The sequence below is a fragment of the Microcaecilia unicolor genome, chromosome 1 (assembly GCF_901765095.1).
Source record: "Microcaecilia unicolor chromosome 1, aMicUni1.1, whole genome shotgun sequence".
Lineage (NCBI taxonomy): Eukaryota > Metazoa > Chordata > Amphibia > Gymnophiona > Siphonopidae > Microcaecilia > Microcaecilia unicolor.
Window position 1 is genome coordinate 486997931 of NC_044031.1, and position 19492 is coordinate 487017422.

Consider the following 19492-nt stretch of genomic DNA (forward strand, 5'->3'; position numbering starts at 1 on the left):
AGTCCTGATTCCTCCAGTGTCGTCTGTTGGGTGGAAAGGGAGTTTGCCCGACCTGTGGAGCAAGGTACACCGGGTTTACCCTTTCTCTTCCCCATAGCTAGATAGGGAAGATTCTCACTCGCGACTTTGCCATAGTGGGTCAGGAGCTGTTCATGCGTCCTTCCCATTTTCATCTACTCCATGATACTTAACATAGCTTCCTACTCAAACACTTTAATACTACAGTCTTCCCTCAGAGAAATGTTTTCAGTTTTTGTTTCCATAAATAAAACTTGCCTTTGTACATTTGTCTTGACCAAAGGTCATCCTAATGTCATCTGAGAAATACTTTACTACTCAGCATTATTCCATCAAACAGTACTCACAGGAACAACACAGCTTCAAATCATCCATATGTAGAAGGTGTGATGTTTTGTGAGTCATCAATGCCTCTGGGATTAAGGCTAAATCCATACTATGAGCTAATGAGTACTCAAGGAGTTTGGTGCTAGACAAAACAAGAACAGTGACAGGGAACCTCCCTTAAATATTCTTTGCCGAACATTGATGTATTATTACAAACTGCCCTTTTTTGATAATTTGGTACATTTTCATGGTGAATTTAATGCACTGGGTCAATCCAGAATTTACTCTGTACATTTTAAGGCAATTTATTTGGTTTTCTAATTCAAATAGATTTTTTTGTCCTCTTTTGTAAAATTTATTATTTATTTATTTGTTACATTTTTATCCCACATTTTCCCACCTATTTGCAGGCTCAATGTGGCTTACATTGTCCTGTAGAGGCGTTCGCCATCTCCAGTAGTGAAACAAATACAAGGAGTTAATGTGGTCGGATAAGGTTCGTGTGTTATAGACACACTAGCCATTGAGCCCGTTAAAACGGGCTGGTGGGTCACCGCCCCCGCCTCCCCATGAGTTTGCCACCCTTCCACCCGGCCCGTCTCTCCGCTATTCAACTTACATCTCCGCAGCAGGCAGAGATCAGCTGAGCTCCCGTCGGCCATCCTTCTCTGCCTGTGTCCCACCCTCGTGTGACGTAACGTCAGCGAAGGTGGGACACAGGCAGGGAAGGAAGGCCAACGGCAGCTCAACTGATCTGCCTGCTGCGGAGATGTAAGTTGAATAGCAAAGAGACAGCCAGGTGGAGGGGTGGTGGCAGCGGCGACTCCGGGAGGGGGGGGGTACCAGTGGCAGCGACCTCGGGGGGGGGGGGTTATCGGTGCCGACCTTGGCGGTTCCCTCCCCTTCGCAGTTTCCCTCTGTCCCGCCTCCCCCATCATCACGGATTGACGCGGGGGCGGGACAGGGAAGTCTCTACTGCGCATTTGCGAGTGAGTACGGTCACTCCCCGTTTATATGTTTGATTGGGAATCATAGAGAGGAAGAGTTATGAATAGTTTATTGCAAACTTTGGTATCAATGAGTTATGAATAGTCTATTACAAGCTTTGGTATCGTTGTGTTGCAGGGTTTAGGCACTTAAGTTGGGTCGATGGGGTACGCCTTTTTGAACAGGTTGGTTTTTAGTGATTTCCGGAAGTTTAGGTGGTCTGAATAAAGATAAACAAAATCCCCAAAATATATTCCAAAATACAATCATCATACAAGACATGTCAAATTAGTAAGTGGATAGTTGGCAAGTCTCTCAGGGGCTCATACGTTTTCAAACCTACATAAAATGTTGCTTTTCTTTGTAGCTACTCATTCATATTTAGCTATAAGACACACAGAGCCTGATATTGAGACAGTGGGAGGGAGCCCACATAAATTTGTCTGGATATTCAATGCCGGGCCATTTCTAGTGCACGGTGTTGAATATCTGGGTGTCTTTTGGCCAGTATAAATTTAACCGGCCAAGCCGATATTCAATGCTAGCTGGTTAAGTTTAAATCGGCCAAAGATATTCCAGCTATTTCAGCAGCCTAATTTGGTCACCAGACATAGCTGGTGATGCACCGAATATCAGTGGATAGCTGGTTATATTGTGTGATATAACTGGCTATCCGAAAAACAATAAAAGGCAATATTCAGTAGAGATAACCAGCTATCTCCTGCTGAATAGCCAGTTAAGTGCCATTTAAACAGCCAAGAGCAGTTCCTGGCCAGATGAATGGTTTTAAATATCGGGGGGGGGGGGGGGGGGGGGGGAACGGGACTGTGTTTCACTACATGTCAATATTCAACTCTCATTACATCTTTCCAGCAATGTAGGATAACATTAATTGCCAAGAATAGCAGTTTTTAAAGTAATTTTGCCTGCGGCTCTGGAATTTCTGAGCCTAGTAGAGCCAAGGATCAGAACAGAGTATGTCAATGGTTCTAAAATATCATAGTTGACACGTGGAGGGGCATAATCGAAAGGGCCGCCCAAGTGTTGCTGAGGATGTCCTCGCAAAACGTCCTGATGGCGGGGCGGGGAAACCAGTATTATGGAAACAAGATGGATGTCCATCTTTCGTTTTGATAATACGGTCGGGGACGTCCAAATCCTGAAATTTAGGTCGTCCTTAGAGATGGTTCTCCTTAGACTTGGTAGTTTCTGATTTTCAGCGATAATGGAAACCCATCTCAGAAACGACCAAATGCAAACCAGCATTCGTAATGCACTGGTCCCCCTCACATGCCAGGACACCAACCAGGCACCCTAGGGGGCACTGCAGTGAACTTCATAAATTGCTCCCAGGTACATAGCTCCCTTACATTGTGTGCTGAGTCCCTTAAATTTCACTACCCACAACTGTGTACCACTACCATAGCCCTTACGGGTGAAGGGGGGGCACCTAGATGTGGGTACAGTGGGTTTTGGAGGGCTCACATTTACCACCACAAGTGTAACAGGCAGCAGGGGATGGGCCTGGGTCCACCAGCCTTTAGTGCACTGCACCTACTAAAACTGCTTCAGGGACCTGCATACTGTTGTCATGGATCTGAGTATGACATTTGAGGCTGGTACAAAATATTTTGAAAGATTTTTTTTGAGGGTGGGAGGGGGTTAGTGACCACTGGGGGAGTAAGGGGAGGTCATCCCCGATTCTCTCCGGTGGTCATCTGGTCAGTTCAGGCACCTTTTTGTGCCTTGGTCGTAAGAAAAACAGGACCAGGTAAAGTCGTCCAAGTGCTCGTCAGGGACGCCTTTTTTTTTTTTTCCCATTATGGGTCGAGGACATCCATGTGTTAGGCATGCCCAAGTCCCGCCTTCACTATGCCTCCAACACGCCCCCGTGAAGTTTGGGACGCCCAAATCGGCTTTCGATTATACCGATTTGGGCGACCCTGTGAGGACGCCCATCTTCCAATTTGTGTCCAAAGATGGGCGTCCTTCTCTTTCGAAAATGAGCCTGATAGTGTGCCAGACATTATCCCAACAACATTTTTAATTAAACACAGTAATAAAACATATGTGCAAGAGTCCCAACATCCTTCCCATAGGACCAACAGTTGTTACTCTTGATTTGTATGGCGTCCATATCACTCTGTGCATAAGAAAACGAACAGGTTGGGTGATAGACACAGAGCATGTTACCTTTGAAAGCCTCATCCAGCATTCAGACCACTGGGCAGGAGTTCAGGTATCCGTATAGCTCTTTGTCACCAACTCCCATTCAGGCTCTTAGGCTTCAGAGAGGTAATAGATAAGGAAGTTCTCAAGCAATGTTGTAACCGCAGCCATCTGTAACCTCGATGCGGTGGGCTGGGGTATTTAGAGCAAAGGTCAGAGGACAAACATTGCGACTCTTCTGTCAGTTGCTCAATGCACCAGCTCCCTGCTTTCTGCCAGTCTTTCCAGTCTATGACCATATCTTGTATTTTCAATAGGGTGTTCCGCCATACTGGCAATGTTGTGGTAGTGCACCATTTGACCTACATACAATTCTTCACTCTGCGAAAGACCCTCTGAGGCATATTTTCAAAGCACTTTGGGAGGCTAAGTTCCATAGGTTTCTATGGAACTTTGGGAGGCTAAGTGCTTTGAAAATAAGCCTCTCTGTGTGCATAAAAGTGTGTCACCAGGCAATGTAAAGTGGAACACCATGGCAGGTAGTAGTCAGAAAAGAATATGCAAACACCACTCTTGCTTGCATCATAGCCATAAAGGGGTATTGAGGTCTCACTTGTCTGTTGTCCATAAGACACCATGCCTCATTAGAAAAACCACGATATTCATAAAAACTAAGAAAGTTCACCCCTCCCCCCCCCCCCCCCCCCCCATTTTCTTTAAAACATTTCAGTCTCTTCAGAGCAATATGGGGTGTTTTCTTTTTTTTTTTTTTTTTTTAATTCTTTATTTATAATTTTCTAAATTTACAATCACATAACATGACTGCAATAGCAGTAATTGAATTTTACATAAAACTGAAAAAGAAATATAAATCTAGAAGGTATAACCTCCTCTAGTAAATACTTTCATTTATTTAGTCCACTATTAAATGAGGCACAACACAATGCAAAAATTCAAAATAAGAAATACTATAAACACGCAAGCAGGCGAACTACTAAGCCCACAATCGAATTTAACAGCATTAGCCTACTGGATTGTTCTGATTAGAACGATTCTCTTCCTCCTTAAAGGCAATAAAACTTTGTATTTTCTTCGGATTGGTAAACATATAGTTAACAGAGTTAAGAGAAAGAAAACATCTGCAGGGAAATTTCAATAGGAATGTTCCTTTCAAAGTAAGAGTCCTCTGTTTTAAACCCAAAAACTCACGCCTTCGTTTCAAAGTCTCTCTGTTTAAATCTGGAAATATTTGTATTCTGGAACCGAGGAACAATGCTTTCATATATTTAAAGTATAAACGGGTGTTTTGTTTTTCCAAAGGAACGAGCAGAGCAACTTTTCTATACACCTTTCGGTCTAAGAGTATAGGTAATATTCTAAGCATATTAAGTTTGGGAGTGACCTTCATTTTAATAGAGTCCAGGTGCCCCCACAAAGACAAATGTAGCAGGTACCACTTGGACATCACATCTTTCGTTCAGTTGTATAGTTTTCTCAATGGTGGGGGCAAAAAGCAAACCTAAATACTTCAGCTTCATCAGGGACCACTTAAACTGCTCTTTCATCTTCGGGATATTAAGAGGCAAAATCTTAGTCTTTGCTATGTTCATCTTATACCCAGAGAGAACAGAGTACTGGGATATGGTTTCCAAGGTGGTCAGTATGCAGTCTGGAGTGGTACATATTTAATAATATGTTGTCTGCATATGCTGAGACCTTAGCAGTGACTTCGCCAAGGCAGACTCCAATGATATCATGTCAGCTACAGGGTTCTAGAATGTATTCAGTTTTATATGTTGTTTTTAATGCCCTTCTATCTTACTCTCATGTTATTTGAATATGTGATCACATTGCTTCTATCTGCATTTATTGAACTGAACAACTTGTATGTTTCACTCCTGAGTGAATTTTCTTGTGGACTGTGAGATTTGACTTCTGACTGAAGCTCTTACCACATTCACTACAGGTAAATGGCTTCATACCTGTGTGGATTCTTTGATGTACTGTGAGCTTTACTTTCTGACTGAAGCTTTTACCACATTCAGTACACATAAATGGTTTGAAGCCTGTATGGATACTTTGATGGACTGTAAGTTCATAACTCTGCTTGAAGCTTTTACCACACTCAGTACATGTAAATGGTTTGAATCCTGTGTGAATTCTATTGTGAACTGTTAGATTTGCCTTCTGAGTGAAACTCTTACCACATTCGCTACATGTAAATGGTTTGACACCTGTGTGGATTCTCATGTGGCTTGTGAGTTTTCCCTTCTGAATGAAGCTTTTACCACATTCAGTACATGTAAATGGCTTGATACCTGTGTGAATTCTCATATGCACTGTGAGTTTTGTCTTCTGAGTAAAGAATTTACCACACTCAGAACATGAAAATGGTTTGACACCTGTGTGAGTTCTCTGGTGGATTGTGAGTTTTGCTTTCTGACTGAAGCATTTACCACACTCAACACAAGTAAATGGTTTGACACCTGTGTGAGTTCTCTGGTGGACGTCAAGTTCATACTTCTGCTTGAAACGTTTGTCACACTCACTACATGTAAATGGTTTTAATCCTGTGTGAATTCTCTTGTGGACTGTAAGTTTTACTTTCTGTCTGAAACATTTACCACATTCATCACACATAAATGGTTTGACATCTGTATGGATTTTCTGGTGGACAGTGAGTTCATAACGCTGCTTGAAGCTTTTACTGCAGCCAATACATTTAAATGGTTTCTCACCTGTGTGAATTCTCTTATGGATTGTAAGTCTTCCTTTCTGACTAAAGCTTTTACCACACTCTGCACATACAAATGGTCTTATACCTGCGTGATTTCTTTCATGGATGGTGAGTTTTCCTTTCTGATTGAAGCTTTTACCACACTTTGCACATGTAAATGGTTTCACACCAGTATGAATTCGTTCATGGACGGCAAGTTTTGCTTTCTGTGTAAAGCTTTTGCCACACTCAGCACATGTAAACAGTTTTACACCTGTGTGAATTCTTTCGTGGATAGTAAGCTGTCCCTTCTGGTTAAAACTTTTACCACACTCAGTACAAATAAATGGTTTTACACCTGTGTGAATTCTTTCGTGGACAGTAAGCTGTCCCTTCTGGTAAAAGGTTTTACCACACTCAGTACATATAAATGGTTTTACACCTGTGTGAATTCTTTCATGGATGCTAAGTTTCCCCTTCTGGCTGAAGCTTTTACCACACTCAGAACATGTAAATGGTTTCACTCCTGTGTGAACTCTCTCGTGGATTGTAAGTTTTTCTTTCTGATGAAAGCTTTTACCACACTCAGAACACATAAATGGTTTCACCCCCATGTGCCATCTCTCATGGATTATGAGTTTTGCCTTCTGATTGAAGCCTTTACCACACTCAATACATGAAAATTTTTTATCTCCATATTGGGTGTTTTGGCATTCTGAGAGGTCTTTCTTCCTATAGAATTGTTTTTCACAATTAGTAGTATATGATCTCTCCTCAGTTTGAATTTGGTGTCTTGCAAATGCTTTTCTGTAAAAAAAGCTTTTCTTAGATTCGTTACTTGAAACTAGTTTGTCCACAGAGTCGAACTTTGCATTTCTTGTGAGGTTTTCTTCCTGACTAAAACTCTTGTCACAAAGGCATGATGATTCTCTCTCATCAGTAAGGATTTTCTGGCATTTTGTGAGGTTTGATTTATTAAAAATGCATTTTCCATATTCTGCACTTACACACATTCTGGTTTCTTCATTAATATTTTGACACTGTAGTAGTTCTTTCTTCATACTCAAACCTTTCCTGAACTCAGAACATGTGTATTTTTTCTGTTGTTGTTGCAGTTCTTCCTTCTGAGAGGAAGTTTTCCCATAGTCTATACATTGAGATGGTGTTTCCACAGTGTCAGATCTGTTCTCCGATTTCAGAAGTACATGATACCCAAAGAATATATTGCATACATCACATGTTTGCTCTCTTGCTTGGTTTATCTTCTCTTCACTTGTATGTGTAGCAGTACTGGCACTTTGATCACACAGAGCTGAGTATCCTGTTGAATTGATTTGCTTCTTTGTCAATATGCATGGATTCTTAAACTTTTTTCCCCAGTCATAAGAAGAAGCACTAGCCTTTTTCTCTGCTTCCGATAACATCTTGTTCTCTTCTGGATTTTCACCGAGCTTCCAGTGGTGTGTCTCTTTACTACTGTTTCTGAGATTATCGTTTTCTAAATTTAAAGAAAAAAAGAAAGCAAAAATTGGATTATTATTTTAGTATAATTCTTTCACTAACATTTGTGTTATCCTGATACGTTTCTGCTATGCTCCTGAAAAGTGCACAATCTGAAATGTTTAAAAAGCATCCTGTTTTACATGCCCAGCAACACTGTATCATATCCTCTGCATGTAAAGGAAAACATATACATGCATCCTTCCAGTACCATCTCTGGTGATTATGCAGAACTATTATCAAAGCCATTTAACCACATAAATAGTATTTTACTTATGAATTAGGGAGAAACAATGTTGGATACTTATTTATGTCAAGAGAGTATTCATGCATAACAGATCGCATTTCAAACATTTACTGTTTATAAATTTTCTGAACTTTACCTGTGAAAAGTGGTGCAAACTATGCGTATGTAGTACCTAGACACTTTGTTCTAGTGCAGGCAATTTGAAAATACACTCATTATGTCAGTGAAAGAGTCATGTTGGAGGAGTAGACATGGAATGCACAAGACAGGTTAACTTAGCACAGAACGGAACATTATAACTAAAGAGTGGTGGTAGATGACAATATAACAGGCACTGAAGGAAATTACTACAAAGAAATGCAAAAAATAATAAATATTAGCCCTATGGAGGGAAAATTATATCACCTAGGTTGAAAATCCATGTAGGCACCTATTTTGAGTCTATACCTACTCTAATCTAATCAGGATTCTTATATTCCACTAAATTCAGAAACAGTTCAAAGCAGATCAATTACATGCTATCTAGACATTATTAGATCATACCTTACAAGCTAATTAGATTAAACTTAAAAACCATCAAACTTCAACCGAATAAATCAACCCCAAATTACAAAGAAGTATCAAACAACATTTTAAGTGACATAGAAAGAAAGTCTTTTTGTAAACATAAACCTTGTAGAAACTTATTCCAAAAGGCAGCTGCCTAATAGAAGAAGTAACAATAATTTTTAAAAATTTTAAATGCCTAATATCCAGACAATGAAGTAGAAAGTGATCATGAGATCTTAATGATCTTACTTGTATGGGAAAATAAATCAAAGAAGCATATACAAAGGGGAAAAGCCTTTTAAAGATTTTAAAGACCAGGTATCCTGTATTAAAAGAATATCCAGGCATCAATAGGTAACCAATGAAGCAGCAGTAAAAGAGGTAACACTCTTATCAAATTTCTTAGATCTAAATAGAAGGCTAGCTGCCATATTCTGCAACAACTGGAGAAGTTGTAAACACTTCATTGGAAGTCTGGCATACATGGCATTACAGTAACCTATGGATCGTTATAAAATAACCTCACCAAACCTGCTCAATCACAGCTAAGATGCATGTGCCTACATTTAGACATTCTCAGAGGCAGATGCATGGTTACATGGGTAAAGTATATATGCAGGAGCATAATTTTGTAAACTACATGAGTACTTCACAACTCACCAATGCTCTTTCCAAACTGCATCCCAAATACACCTGCACAGTCAACTTGTACAAAAGTATATGCCATCTTATCATGTATACTTTTACACACGTATCCCCTGGGGGTAATTTTACAAGGCCTTTTATACATACAAAGAAAATTCTATTCCCCATAATGTTTTACTTGGGGATATTTAAAAATGATCTGGAAATCAGAATAAGTGAGGTGATTAAATTTCCAGATGACATAAAACTAACTACTCAAGGTTGTCAAAACACATGCAGACTGTGAAAAATTGCAGGAAGACCTTAGGAAACTGGAAGACTGGGCATCCAAATGGCAGATGAAATTTAATATGGACAAATGCAAAGTGATGCACATTGGGAAGAATAATCCAAGTCATAGATAGTGACCTGATGCTAGGGTCCCCCTTGGGAGTCAGCAACCAAGAAAAAGATCTAGGTTTCACTGTAGACAATACACTGAAATCTTTGTTCCAGTGTGTGGTGGCAGCCAAAAACAGCAAACCGGATGAAAGTAATTATTAGTAAAGAGATCGTAAATAAGGCCAAGAATATTATAATGCCTCTGTATCACTCCATGGTGTGACCACAACCTTTATCATTTTCGTTGCCCTTCTCTGCACCTTTTCTAATTCCACTGTATCTTTTTTGAGAAGTGGCGACCAGAACTGAACACAATATTCGAGGTACGGTCGCACCATGGAGTGATACAAAGGCATTATAACATCCTCATTTTTGTTTTCCATTCCTTTCCTAATAATACCTAACATTCTATTTGCTTTCTTTGTCGCAGCAGCACACTGAGCAGAAGGTTTCAACGTATCATCAACGACAACACCTAGATCCCTTTCTTGGTCCGTGACTCCTAACGTGGAACCTTGCATGACGTAGCTATAATTCGGGTTCCTCTTTCCCACATGCATCACTTTGCACTTGCTCACATTAAACATCATCTGCTATTTAGACGCCCAGTCTCCCAGTCTTGTAAGGTCCTCTTGTAATTTTTCACAATCCTCCCGCAATTTAACAACTTTGAATAACTTTGTGTCGTCAGCAAATTTAATTACCTCACTAGTTACTCCCATCTCTAGGTCATTTATAAATATGTTAAAAAGCAGCGGTCCTAGCACAGACCCCTGGGGAACCCCACTAACTACCCTTCTCCATTGAGAATACTGACCATTTAATCCTACTCTCTGTTTTCTATCTTTTAACCAGTTTTTAATCCACAATAGAATACTAACAGGACTTGGCTAGAACACTACTAGTACTTGGCTAAAGCTACACTTATGAAGTGTAGAGACTCGAGGGAAGTCACCAGATATTTGCAACAAGCTGGATTGCGCTATAGATGGCTTCACCCTTTTGGGCTGTGGATTACAATGGCAGGTCAATCACGTCTCATGCAAACAACTGTGGAAGCGTGGAAGGATTTGGCAGATCTAGGCTGCACGGATTTTCCAGTGAGGGTCTCTTCAGGAAGGCCCTCTCCAGAGAAACTGAAGAAGACTTCCTGGCAACAAGTGCGCTCCATTGCAGAGCACTTGGCTCCAGAGGTCACAGCTACATGACTTACATTGTGTTTATTTGATGCAGATCTTCTTTCTTTTACACACCCAGTATGGCCTTACTATTGGGGGTTTGTTTGCTGTGTGGTGTGAGTAATGTTTGAGTGAGTGTGTGTGTATGGGGGGGAGGGGGTCACATGTTTTGGGGTGCTGACTGTTGGTGTGCATGGAAAGGGATTAGGATTCTTCTTGGGGTTGGTGTCCTTTCCAGCGATGGCTTTCTTCCTCTATGGGATAGCTGGCTAGCAGGGGACCTGGTCAGTCAGAGTTGGGAGGTGCTGGGAGGGGAGGGGGACGGGTAAAGGTAAAGGGTGAGAGTCGAGACAGGAACAGGCATTTGGGTGGGATCTTGGAACGTTAATGGCCTGAATGACCCGGAAAGTGCAGTAGCCTTTCGAGAGTTAAAGTGCCTTCAGTGGGATGTTCTTTTGCTTCAAGAGACCCATATCAGGCAGCAGGATTCTCACCTGCTGCACCATCATGACTTTAGTGATTGTTTTGTACATTTTGGCTTCACAGAGGGGAAGGGGAGGGGTGATTTATACAGGTAAGAGTTAGCATCTTTAGGGATAAGACAGATAGATTTCTAGCAGTTTTTGGGCAACTTACTTTGATAAATCTTTATGCACCTAATATGGGTAAGGGGGCCTTTTTTAGTGCTGTGCAGCATAGCCTGTCTTAATTTGTATAGTGGGCAACAGCTATGGGCAGTGATTTTAATCTACCACCTATGGCTTCTGTGGATCACTCTAAGGGAGGTAGTGAAGTGAGCCATACCCATCACAAAAAAAAATAATCTTTTGCAGTTAGTCAATATTTGGATTTTTTTTATATGTCTGGCAGCTACAGCACCCTGAACAAAAAACTTTTTCTTTTTGTTCTCATGCTCAACACATAAATGTGTTGTGGTGCAGCCGTCAACTTTGGGATCAGGTAGGGGATTCCAATATAGAGAGTATTTAGATTTCCACCCATGCGCCTTTTTTGATTGCATTGAGGGGCTTGGAGGGAGAGAGGAGCCAAACCTTTTGGCGGTTGAATGAAGGACTCTTGGGGGATAAATGAGTTTGTAATGAGATTTAAGGGGTTATTCAAAGATATATGGAAAGTAACGATAATGGTGAGGTCTTTGTTGGAGATTTTTGAGATGCCCTCAAGGTGATAGTGTGAAGGCATTTGATTAAGTAGAGAGCTTGGAAAAAGCGTGATAGGGAGCGTGGGGAGTACAGAATAACACAGGAGCAGGTAATCACGGTAAACCGCAGTAATCCGCAGGAATCAGAAAAAATTTCAAAGTTTTATCACAGGTGCAAGAAGAGGTTATTTCCCCACTCCGCAGGAGCGGTAATAACCCCTGAACCTACGGTACAACAGACGCCTCCCTTTTTCCCGTTCTCTCTCCCTACCTTCAAAGTCCGGTGTCGCTCGCTCTCCCCCCCCCCACCCCCCGCCGCCACTGGGTCCAGTATCGCACTCTCCTTCCCCCCGCAAGCTCCGGTGTCACCCCCCACCTCCCTCCCTCCGTTCCCACAAGGTCTGGTGTTGCTCGCTCTCTGTAAAGGGGTCCAATGTTTTGGGTTTTTTTTTTTTAATAAAGAAATTTAAAAGAGCCACTTACCCAGGGCTCTTGTGGAGTCCTGGGCTGACAGGAGCCGGCATGTATGTTGGCAGACTCCAAATATCGCAACGGATTGTGATTTCTTATACATTAAATAATCTTTAAATTTTTCCGTTGTGGCCCATTTCAATGCAAGTAGTTCTAATTTAAAGATGCTATAGCATCACCTTTTGGTCATTACGCTCTGATTTTCGTAAGCCTCTGCTGGCGTAGGCTATTACTTTCTCGATATCATCTTGGTTTTGACTGAGGACAGCCCCAAGGCCTCGATGACTTGCATCAGTTGTTAATATAAAAGGTCAGTCAAACAAGGGGTAAGCCAACACCGGTGCAGTCAGTAGACTCTTTTTCATTTGTTCAAATGCCACCTGACACTCAGATGTCCCCATTGTATAGGGATGTTCTTAGCTTGACACTTGTTTTTGCCAGTTAATCTATGAAGTGGCATAGCTATCTTGGCAAAATTGGGAACAAATTTTCTATAGTAGCTGGCCATTCCCAGAAACTGTTTCACCTCCTTCATAGTCACCTTCCAATCTCGAACTGCAGCAACCTTTTCTCCATCCACAGCGACTCCTGCTGCAAACACCACATGCCCTAAATACTTTACTTCCTTAGATAGCAGAGTACACTTCTTGGGCTTCAGTTTTAAGCCACATTCAGTTAGACGTATAAACACCTTGTCCAGCCTTTCCAAGTGACTTCTGAAGTCAGAGGAGAAGATCAAAATGCCATCTAAATATAGTAAAAGGATGACAAAGACATAATCACTCAGGACTCCTTCCATGAGTCGTTGGAACGTTGCTGGGGGGTTACTTAAGCCAAAAGGCATTCGGGTCCATTGATACAATCCAAACGGGGTAGTCACTGCAGTTTTTTTGCTTGTCTCTGTCATCAATGGCAAATTGAAAATATCCTGATGTTAAATCAAGAGAGGAGAACAAAGTAGCACAACTTAAAGCATCCAAAGCTTCATCGATTCGCGGAAGTGGATATGCATCTTTCACAGTAACACTATTAAGTTTTCAATAATCCACACAGAATATAATTGATCAATCTTTCTTTCTAATGATTACAGCAGGTGAAGCCCAAGGGCTCATACTTGGCTCCAAAATACCCTGGGAAACGAAATCTTGCACGTTTCTTAAACTCCTCATACACGAGAGGTGAAACTCTTCTATAGGCTTAATTGGCGGATGGTTTCCAGTATATGCGATCTGTGTACCCTATGTCATCGTCATCTATTGAGAACACTCGGTGATGCTTGCACAGCAATTGTAGTTCACAACTTTGCTCTGTCGTCAGTTCAGCCCAGCCAATTTTTACTGCTAAACTTTGAATAAATTTCTCTAATTCCGAACTTCCTTCATGTTCCACCTGACACTTTCTTACTACCATGGTGTCCCCTTCCAGACAACACTGCACAGGTAAGAGTGCCGGGATCTCTCTTGGCTGGAATACTTCCGCCACCCGGATCCTCGGTGGTAGTCGGACTTTTCGCTGACTTGCATTCAATATTCGTATCATCACTTTATCGTATTTGTCACGCAGACTGTAGCCGGCAATATGGCTTTCTCCGTACCAGCTACCACCACACATTCTCGAAGCGCTACACAGCTCCCCAAAAGCATGGACTCCGTCAAAGGTGGAAGAATTACCCTTCTTCCCACCAACTTAACAAATCCGATTTTTTTCTCTCTTTTTATTCTGGACCTCTTTCCAGATTCAGTATACCTCACCCCTTCTGAGCCAATCCTCTGCCAGCAGGTCCCAATTTAGTTCCTTCAGAATATTCATGCCTACAATACCTGGCACCGGATTCACACGGTTGTAGGTGGCATCATGTCACACAAGTATTCCACAATGCTTCACATTTTGTCCTAGGCAGTTTACTTCAGTGTCAATACATCCGAGTACTGGGATATCAACTCCATTTACTGTGGATAACTTCACGAGTGTCACTTTCTTTAATTCCACACCATTTTGTAGATGCTCCCGGAAGAAACTAGCAGTTATTGTTGACACCTCGTAGCCAGTGTCCACGCAACATTGCACCTCCACCTCATCGATTCAAATTTCCAACACAGGACTTGCAACAAAGGTTTTGCTTTCCCTGTTTCCCAATTCACGAGCAAAGTTTTGTTGCAACCTAATCACAGAAGTAGTAGCTGTCCTGGAAGTGGAAGGAATAGCTTCTGACAACCCTGTTGATGTGTTAGGTTTTCAAGGCAGAAACTAAGTTCGTGAGCCCTTGGGCCACTGCTGAGGAGCAGCAGTGGCAGGCAAAACCACCCCCAAATCAGAGACAAGGCAGAACAGGACTGGAAACCCGGACTGGAGTTGCAGCTGAGGCAAACAAGCTGGAACAGGCAGGGCAGGAACTGGATGCCAACAGGATACACACAGGGTCTAGAATACACAAGGGAGGCTAGGCAGAATACTAGACTAGGACTCTCAGACAGACAATACCACACTAGGTAGAAAACAGACAGGCTCAAGAACAAGGACTGAAAGCTGCAAAGCAGCCACTAAGAAAGGAAAACTCAGACAGGTAAGAATCAGGACTGAAAGCTGCCAAGCAGTCACTTAAAAAAGACACACAGACAACCAAGAACTAGACAAGGAATACAGACCAGAAACAAGACTAGGAAATAAGCAATAAAACCAAAGCTAAACTACACACAGATTAACTAGAACCAGACAAGGAACTCTGACAAGAATCTGGACTAGGCAGAAGTGCACAAAGCACACCAGCATACCAGGGACCTTAGACGATGCAAAGGCAAACACAGATGTTTCCAGGTGATTAATAAAGCCCATCACAGCTGAAGTTCAAGCTGCAGGAATCACAAGGCAGCTACGGGTGCTGTTCAGGCACAAACAATAAAAGCAAGTCTGGCAGCCCGGAAGATCTGGACCGGACTGGGCTGAAGTCTGGAACATGTGATAGTCCATAGCAGCCACCAGTTCTGGCCACCAGAGGGCGAGGTGAACACAGAGAACGAAACAGTCACCATCGTGACATGATGTTTCTTTCAGTTCTCTCTGGGTCACAGCAGGTACACAGAACTTCACATTTGTTGGAGCGTTTGATGCAACATTGGATATTGTGTCATAAGTGGATCCGGCCCAATTCACACCCGGACCATTTGCATTCACTCTCTCACTTCTACATTCTCGTGCCACATGTCCTGGTTCTGCGCACCTGTAACAGACCAGCTGCCCCATTTCATTTCTCAAAGGTGCTCTTCTTTCTCTTACTCGTCTGTCAGGATCTCTGTTTCCCCCTCGGTTTGACTGCCAGTAACCACCAAACCAATGTAACCTGTGATCAGAATTCTCCCCGGGGCGTTTCCAATTGGAATATATCCCTGGAGATCGCTGCCGGTTCAACATCTCGGTCATCATCTGCCTCAGATCGCTCAATTCAGATTCTAGTTTTCCATTTAAATTTGTGCTTCTGAGAGAAGCTTCACTCTGGATACGAGTCAAAATTTTTGGAGGCCTCTCCTCCCAATCCAGAGGCACGTCTTCCTCTGCCCATTTTATGGCTTCCTGAAGCAGTTCTGCAAAAGTTAGCTCAGGTGCTCGCTCTATCCGCTTTTTCATTTCACGTCGCAGGCTTTCTTCTTTTATGCCCAGTACAAACCTCTCTTTAAGCATTTTTTGAGGATTACTGAAACAGTTGGCATCTATGACCTCTATTCGGGATAGCTTTTCTTGTAAACCATAGGCGTAGGTACGAATATCTTCACCACAGGCCTGCTTACGATCATAAAATTCTTTAACATGCACTGTTACTGGCACTTTACAGGTATTTCAAGTTTTTATTGCACTTAAACATTTTAAAAAATAAGTATCCTGAACATCTTTAAAATAATGAGCTAATATACCAGTAGCTAAAGTGCATTTTTACATTTTAAGTCATTTTAAAATTCTTAAAACTCAAAGAAATTTAAATACTTCAACTGAGCTTTCTAAAGTGCAGTATTTATTCAAATCAACTATTATTCTTTCTCTTGCAGGTCATTTGATCAACACATCAGGTAAGTACTTTTTAAAAATATTCTTTTAACCTTTTTCTAAGCTTGCAAGTATGTGTTACTAAAACTCTTCTTTTTCTTTACAGACCCTTAAACAGTTTTACTTCAACTGAAGTCTTCAAAATTAACTAGGCTTAAGAAGCCTCTGTGTTCCTGGCAGGAATGCGCTACTACATCTTTTCACTTGAGTACTGCTCTGCCCTGGCCCAATGTCCATGTAAAAATGCCACCAATACTGACATTTGCATTTAAAAAGAAAACTGAGTGTGCACACCAAAAAATATTTTAAAAACTTCACCGGCTCTGGCGCTTTCTTGCGGTGGGTACCTTAGATTCTCAGCAGCTGGACCAGTCTCCGGATCCCTTCATTGGAATTTCTTCTTTAGGGACCTACTAACCTTCTCAAAGAAATCAAAGAAGGAAGACCCTGACTCCCTGTGTGTGCAGCTGAATCGGTGTTTTCTTTGGCAGAAAAGCCATGTATACTAACTAATTCTGAAAACAAAATATAATTATTTTTCCCTGTCCTAATATCCCCAAAATCCCATAAGGTCTTTTAATGCACACTAAACAGTTCACTCTCAACAATGCAGCACCCAAACCTTTCTCACTTTAGAATCCATAAATTCTACAATATGTCAAGTCTCAGATTTTGTCAGTCACTAAGCAGCATCCAGCACTGCTCAGATTCCAAGCTGCCTCTTTAGTTCCAATGCAGCACTGAATATTCTATGCTGCTTGCAGATCCCAACATTTTAAAGCTGCCTCAAGCTTAAGGTCACTTCAGCTTCAATACAGCACTGGGCATTCTAAACTGTTTTTCAGCTCTGCTTTTCTCTTTCTCCCCAGAAACTCAGGAAAGCAATCAGAAATTACTTAAAAAAAAAACCCCCCACAGTATTCCCTGAAATTACTCTTCCCTGAATTACTCTTTCCGAGCCCATAAGCCAAGCCCCCTCCCTGCCCATCTTCAAATCCTTGCTCAAAGCCCACCTCTTCAATGTAGCTTTCGGCACATAACTATTTACCTCTATTCAGGAAACCTAGACTGCCCCAATTTGATTGACTGCATACTTTGTCCTTTAGATTGTAAGCTCCTTTGAGCAGGGACTGTCCTTTCTTGTTAAATTGTACAGCGCTGCGTGACCCTGGTAGCGCTTTAGAAATGTTAAGTAGTAGTAGTAGCAGTAGTAAAAGCGCTTTTTTCCCCCTTTAAAACCAGCCTCTCGAAACACCAGTACCCTTTTATAATGAAACTATGAAATTTTTTATTTATTTATGACATTTATATCCCACAGTATTCCCACCCATAGGCAGGCTCAATGTGGCGTACAATAATTAATAAGCAACAATAGTACAAAGTACAGTAGACAAGGTCACAGGAGAGAAGAGAAACAACGAAGGAGGAAGAGAGGGGAGGAGATAAATCAGCAAGGAAGGAGTCGTGGGCTAAAAGGGTACGGCACCTGTAGGGCTCTTAGCATATAGCATAGAGGAATAACTTTCTCTTTTAATCCCCTGTCATATCCCTTAAGAGAATATTGTTTCTCTGAAATCCCAGAGCTCTGACATCAACTAAAATAAATTTCTAGTTTGCAACGTTTTCCTGGTCCCCTGTAAACAGAAGTTTTCTTTCCCCTTTCTCACTGAAACAGTACCCTTACCTGCTTATAATCGAAAGAGAAAAACGCCTATATTGTGACCCAAATCGGGAGATAGACGTTTATCTCCCAAAAACGAATAAAGCGGTATAATCAAAAGCTGAATTTGGACGTTTTTCAACTGCACTCCGTCGCGGATGCGGACAACGTTGATGGGGGCGTGTCGAAGGCGTGGTGAAGGCGGAACTGGGGCGTGGTTATCTGCCGATCAGAGATGGGCGCCTTTCGCCGATAATGGAAAAAAAATATGCGTTTTTAGCGAGAATTTAGGGCACTTTTCCTGGACCCTGTTTTTCCACGAATAAGGCCCCAAAAAGTGCCCTAAATGACCAGATGACCACTGGAGGGAATCGGGGATGACCTCCCCTGACTCCCCCAGTGGTCACGAACCCCCTCCCACCACAAAATATGCCGTTTCACAACTTTTTATTTTCACCCTCAAATGTCATACCCACCTCCCTGGCAGCAGTATGCAGGTCACTGGAGCAGTGGACTTCAGGCAGGTGGACCCAGGCTCATCCCCCCCCCCCCCCCCCACCTGTTACACTTGTGCTGGTAAATGGGAGCCCTCCAAACCGCCCCCCAAACCCACTGTACCCACGTGTAGGTGCCCCCCTTCACCCCTTAGGGCTATAGTAATGGTGTAGACTTGTGGGCAGTGGGTTTTAAGGGGGATTTTGGGGGCTCAACACCCAAGGGAAGGGTGCTATGCACCTGGGAGCTGTTTTACCTTTTTTTTGTTTTTTGTAAAAGTGCCCCCTAGGGTGCCCGGTTGGTGTCCTGGCATGTGAGGTGGACCGGTGCAGTACGAATCCTGGCCCCTCCCACGAATAAATTTCTTGGAGTTATTCGTTTTTGAGCTGGGCGTTTTCGGTTTCCATTATCGCTGAAAAACAAAAACGCCCAGCTCAAAAAAAGATAAACGTCCATGTTTTTTCGAAAATACGATTTGGTCCGCCCCTTCACGGACCCGTTCTCGGAGATAAACGCCCATGGAGATAGGCGTTTCTGTTCGATTATGCCCCTCCATATCTCCCAGACTACTAAAAATCCTGAAACTAGAGACTTATAACCTTTTTTTATCTCTAAATTCTGCCTAAAACTCAGACTGCAGCCACACTTGCTTCTGTCTCTCTTCAGGTTTTCCAACTGACTCCTACAACTGAATTTTTCCTGGTGACATCACTTATTCTACCAGGCTCATGCACGTCAAGGTTCCAAACCCTGCACATGCCACATCTTCAAACATTGCAAATATAATCTTATTCTCTTTTAAAAAACACAGACTTCTAGTCCTTTATTTAAAACCAAGAATATAATAATAATCAACCTCTTACACCACAACCATTCTGATCCATGTACACAACACCTTTCCTGCAGCTAAAACTGTATAGTTCTCCAATTCAGCCACACCAGTTCCCAGCAC

At 42.1% G+C, this 19492-nt stretch overlaps 1 protein-coding gene across 3 annotated transcripts in view; it reads right to left on the reverse strand.

Annotated features, from left to right (window-relative positions):
- Positions 1-4338: 4338 nt before the first annotated feature.
- Positions 4339-19492, reverse strand: part of LOC115477388 (gastrula zinc finger protein XlCGF58.1-like) — a 43842-nt gene continuing 28688 nt past the window's right edge. For all 3 annotated transcript variants that reach the window (XM_030214240.1, XM_030214249.1, XM_030214255.1), the window contains one exon: positions 4339-7715. In XM_030214240.1, the coding sequence (XP_030070100.1) occupies positions 5368-7715 (2348 nt within the window). In that variant the 3' untranslated portion in view covers positions 4339-5367. The remainder of the gene's footprint in view (positions 7716-19492) is intronic.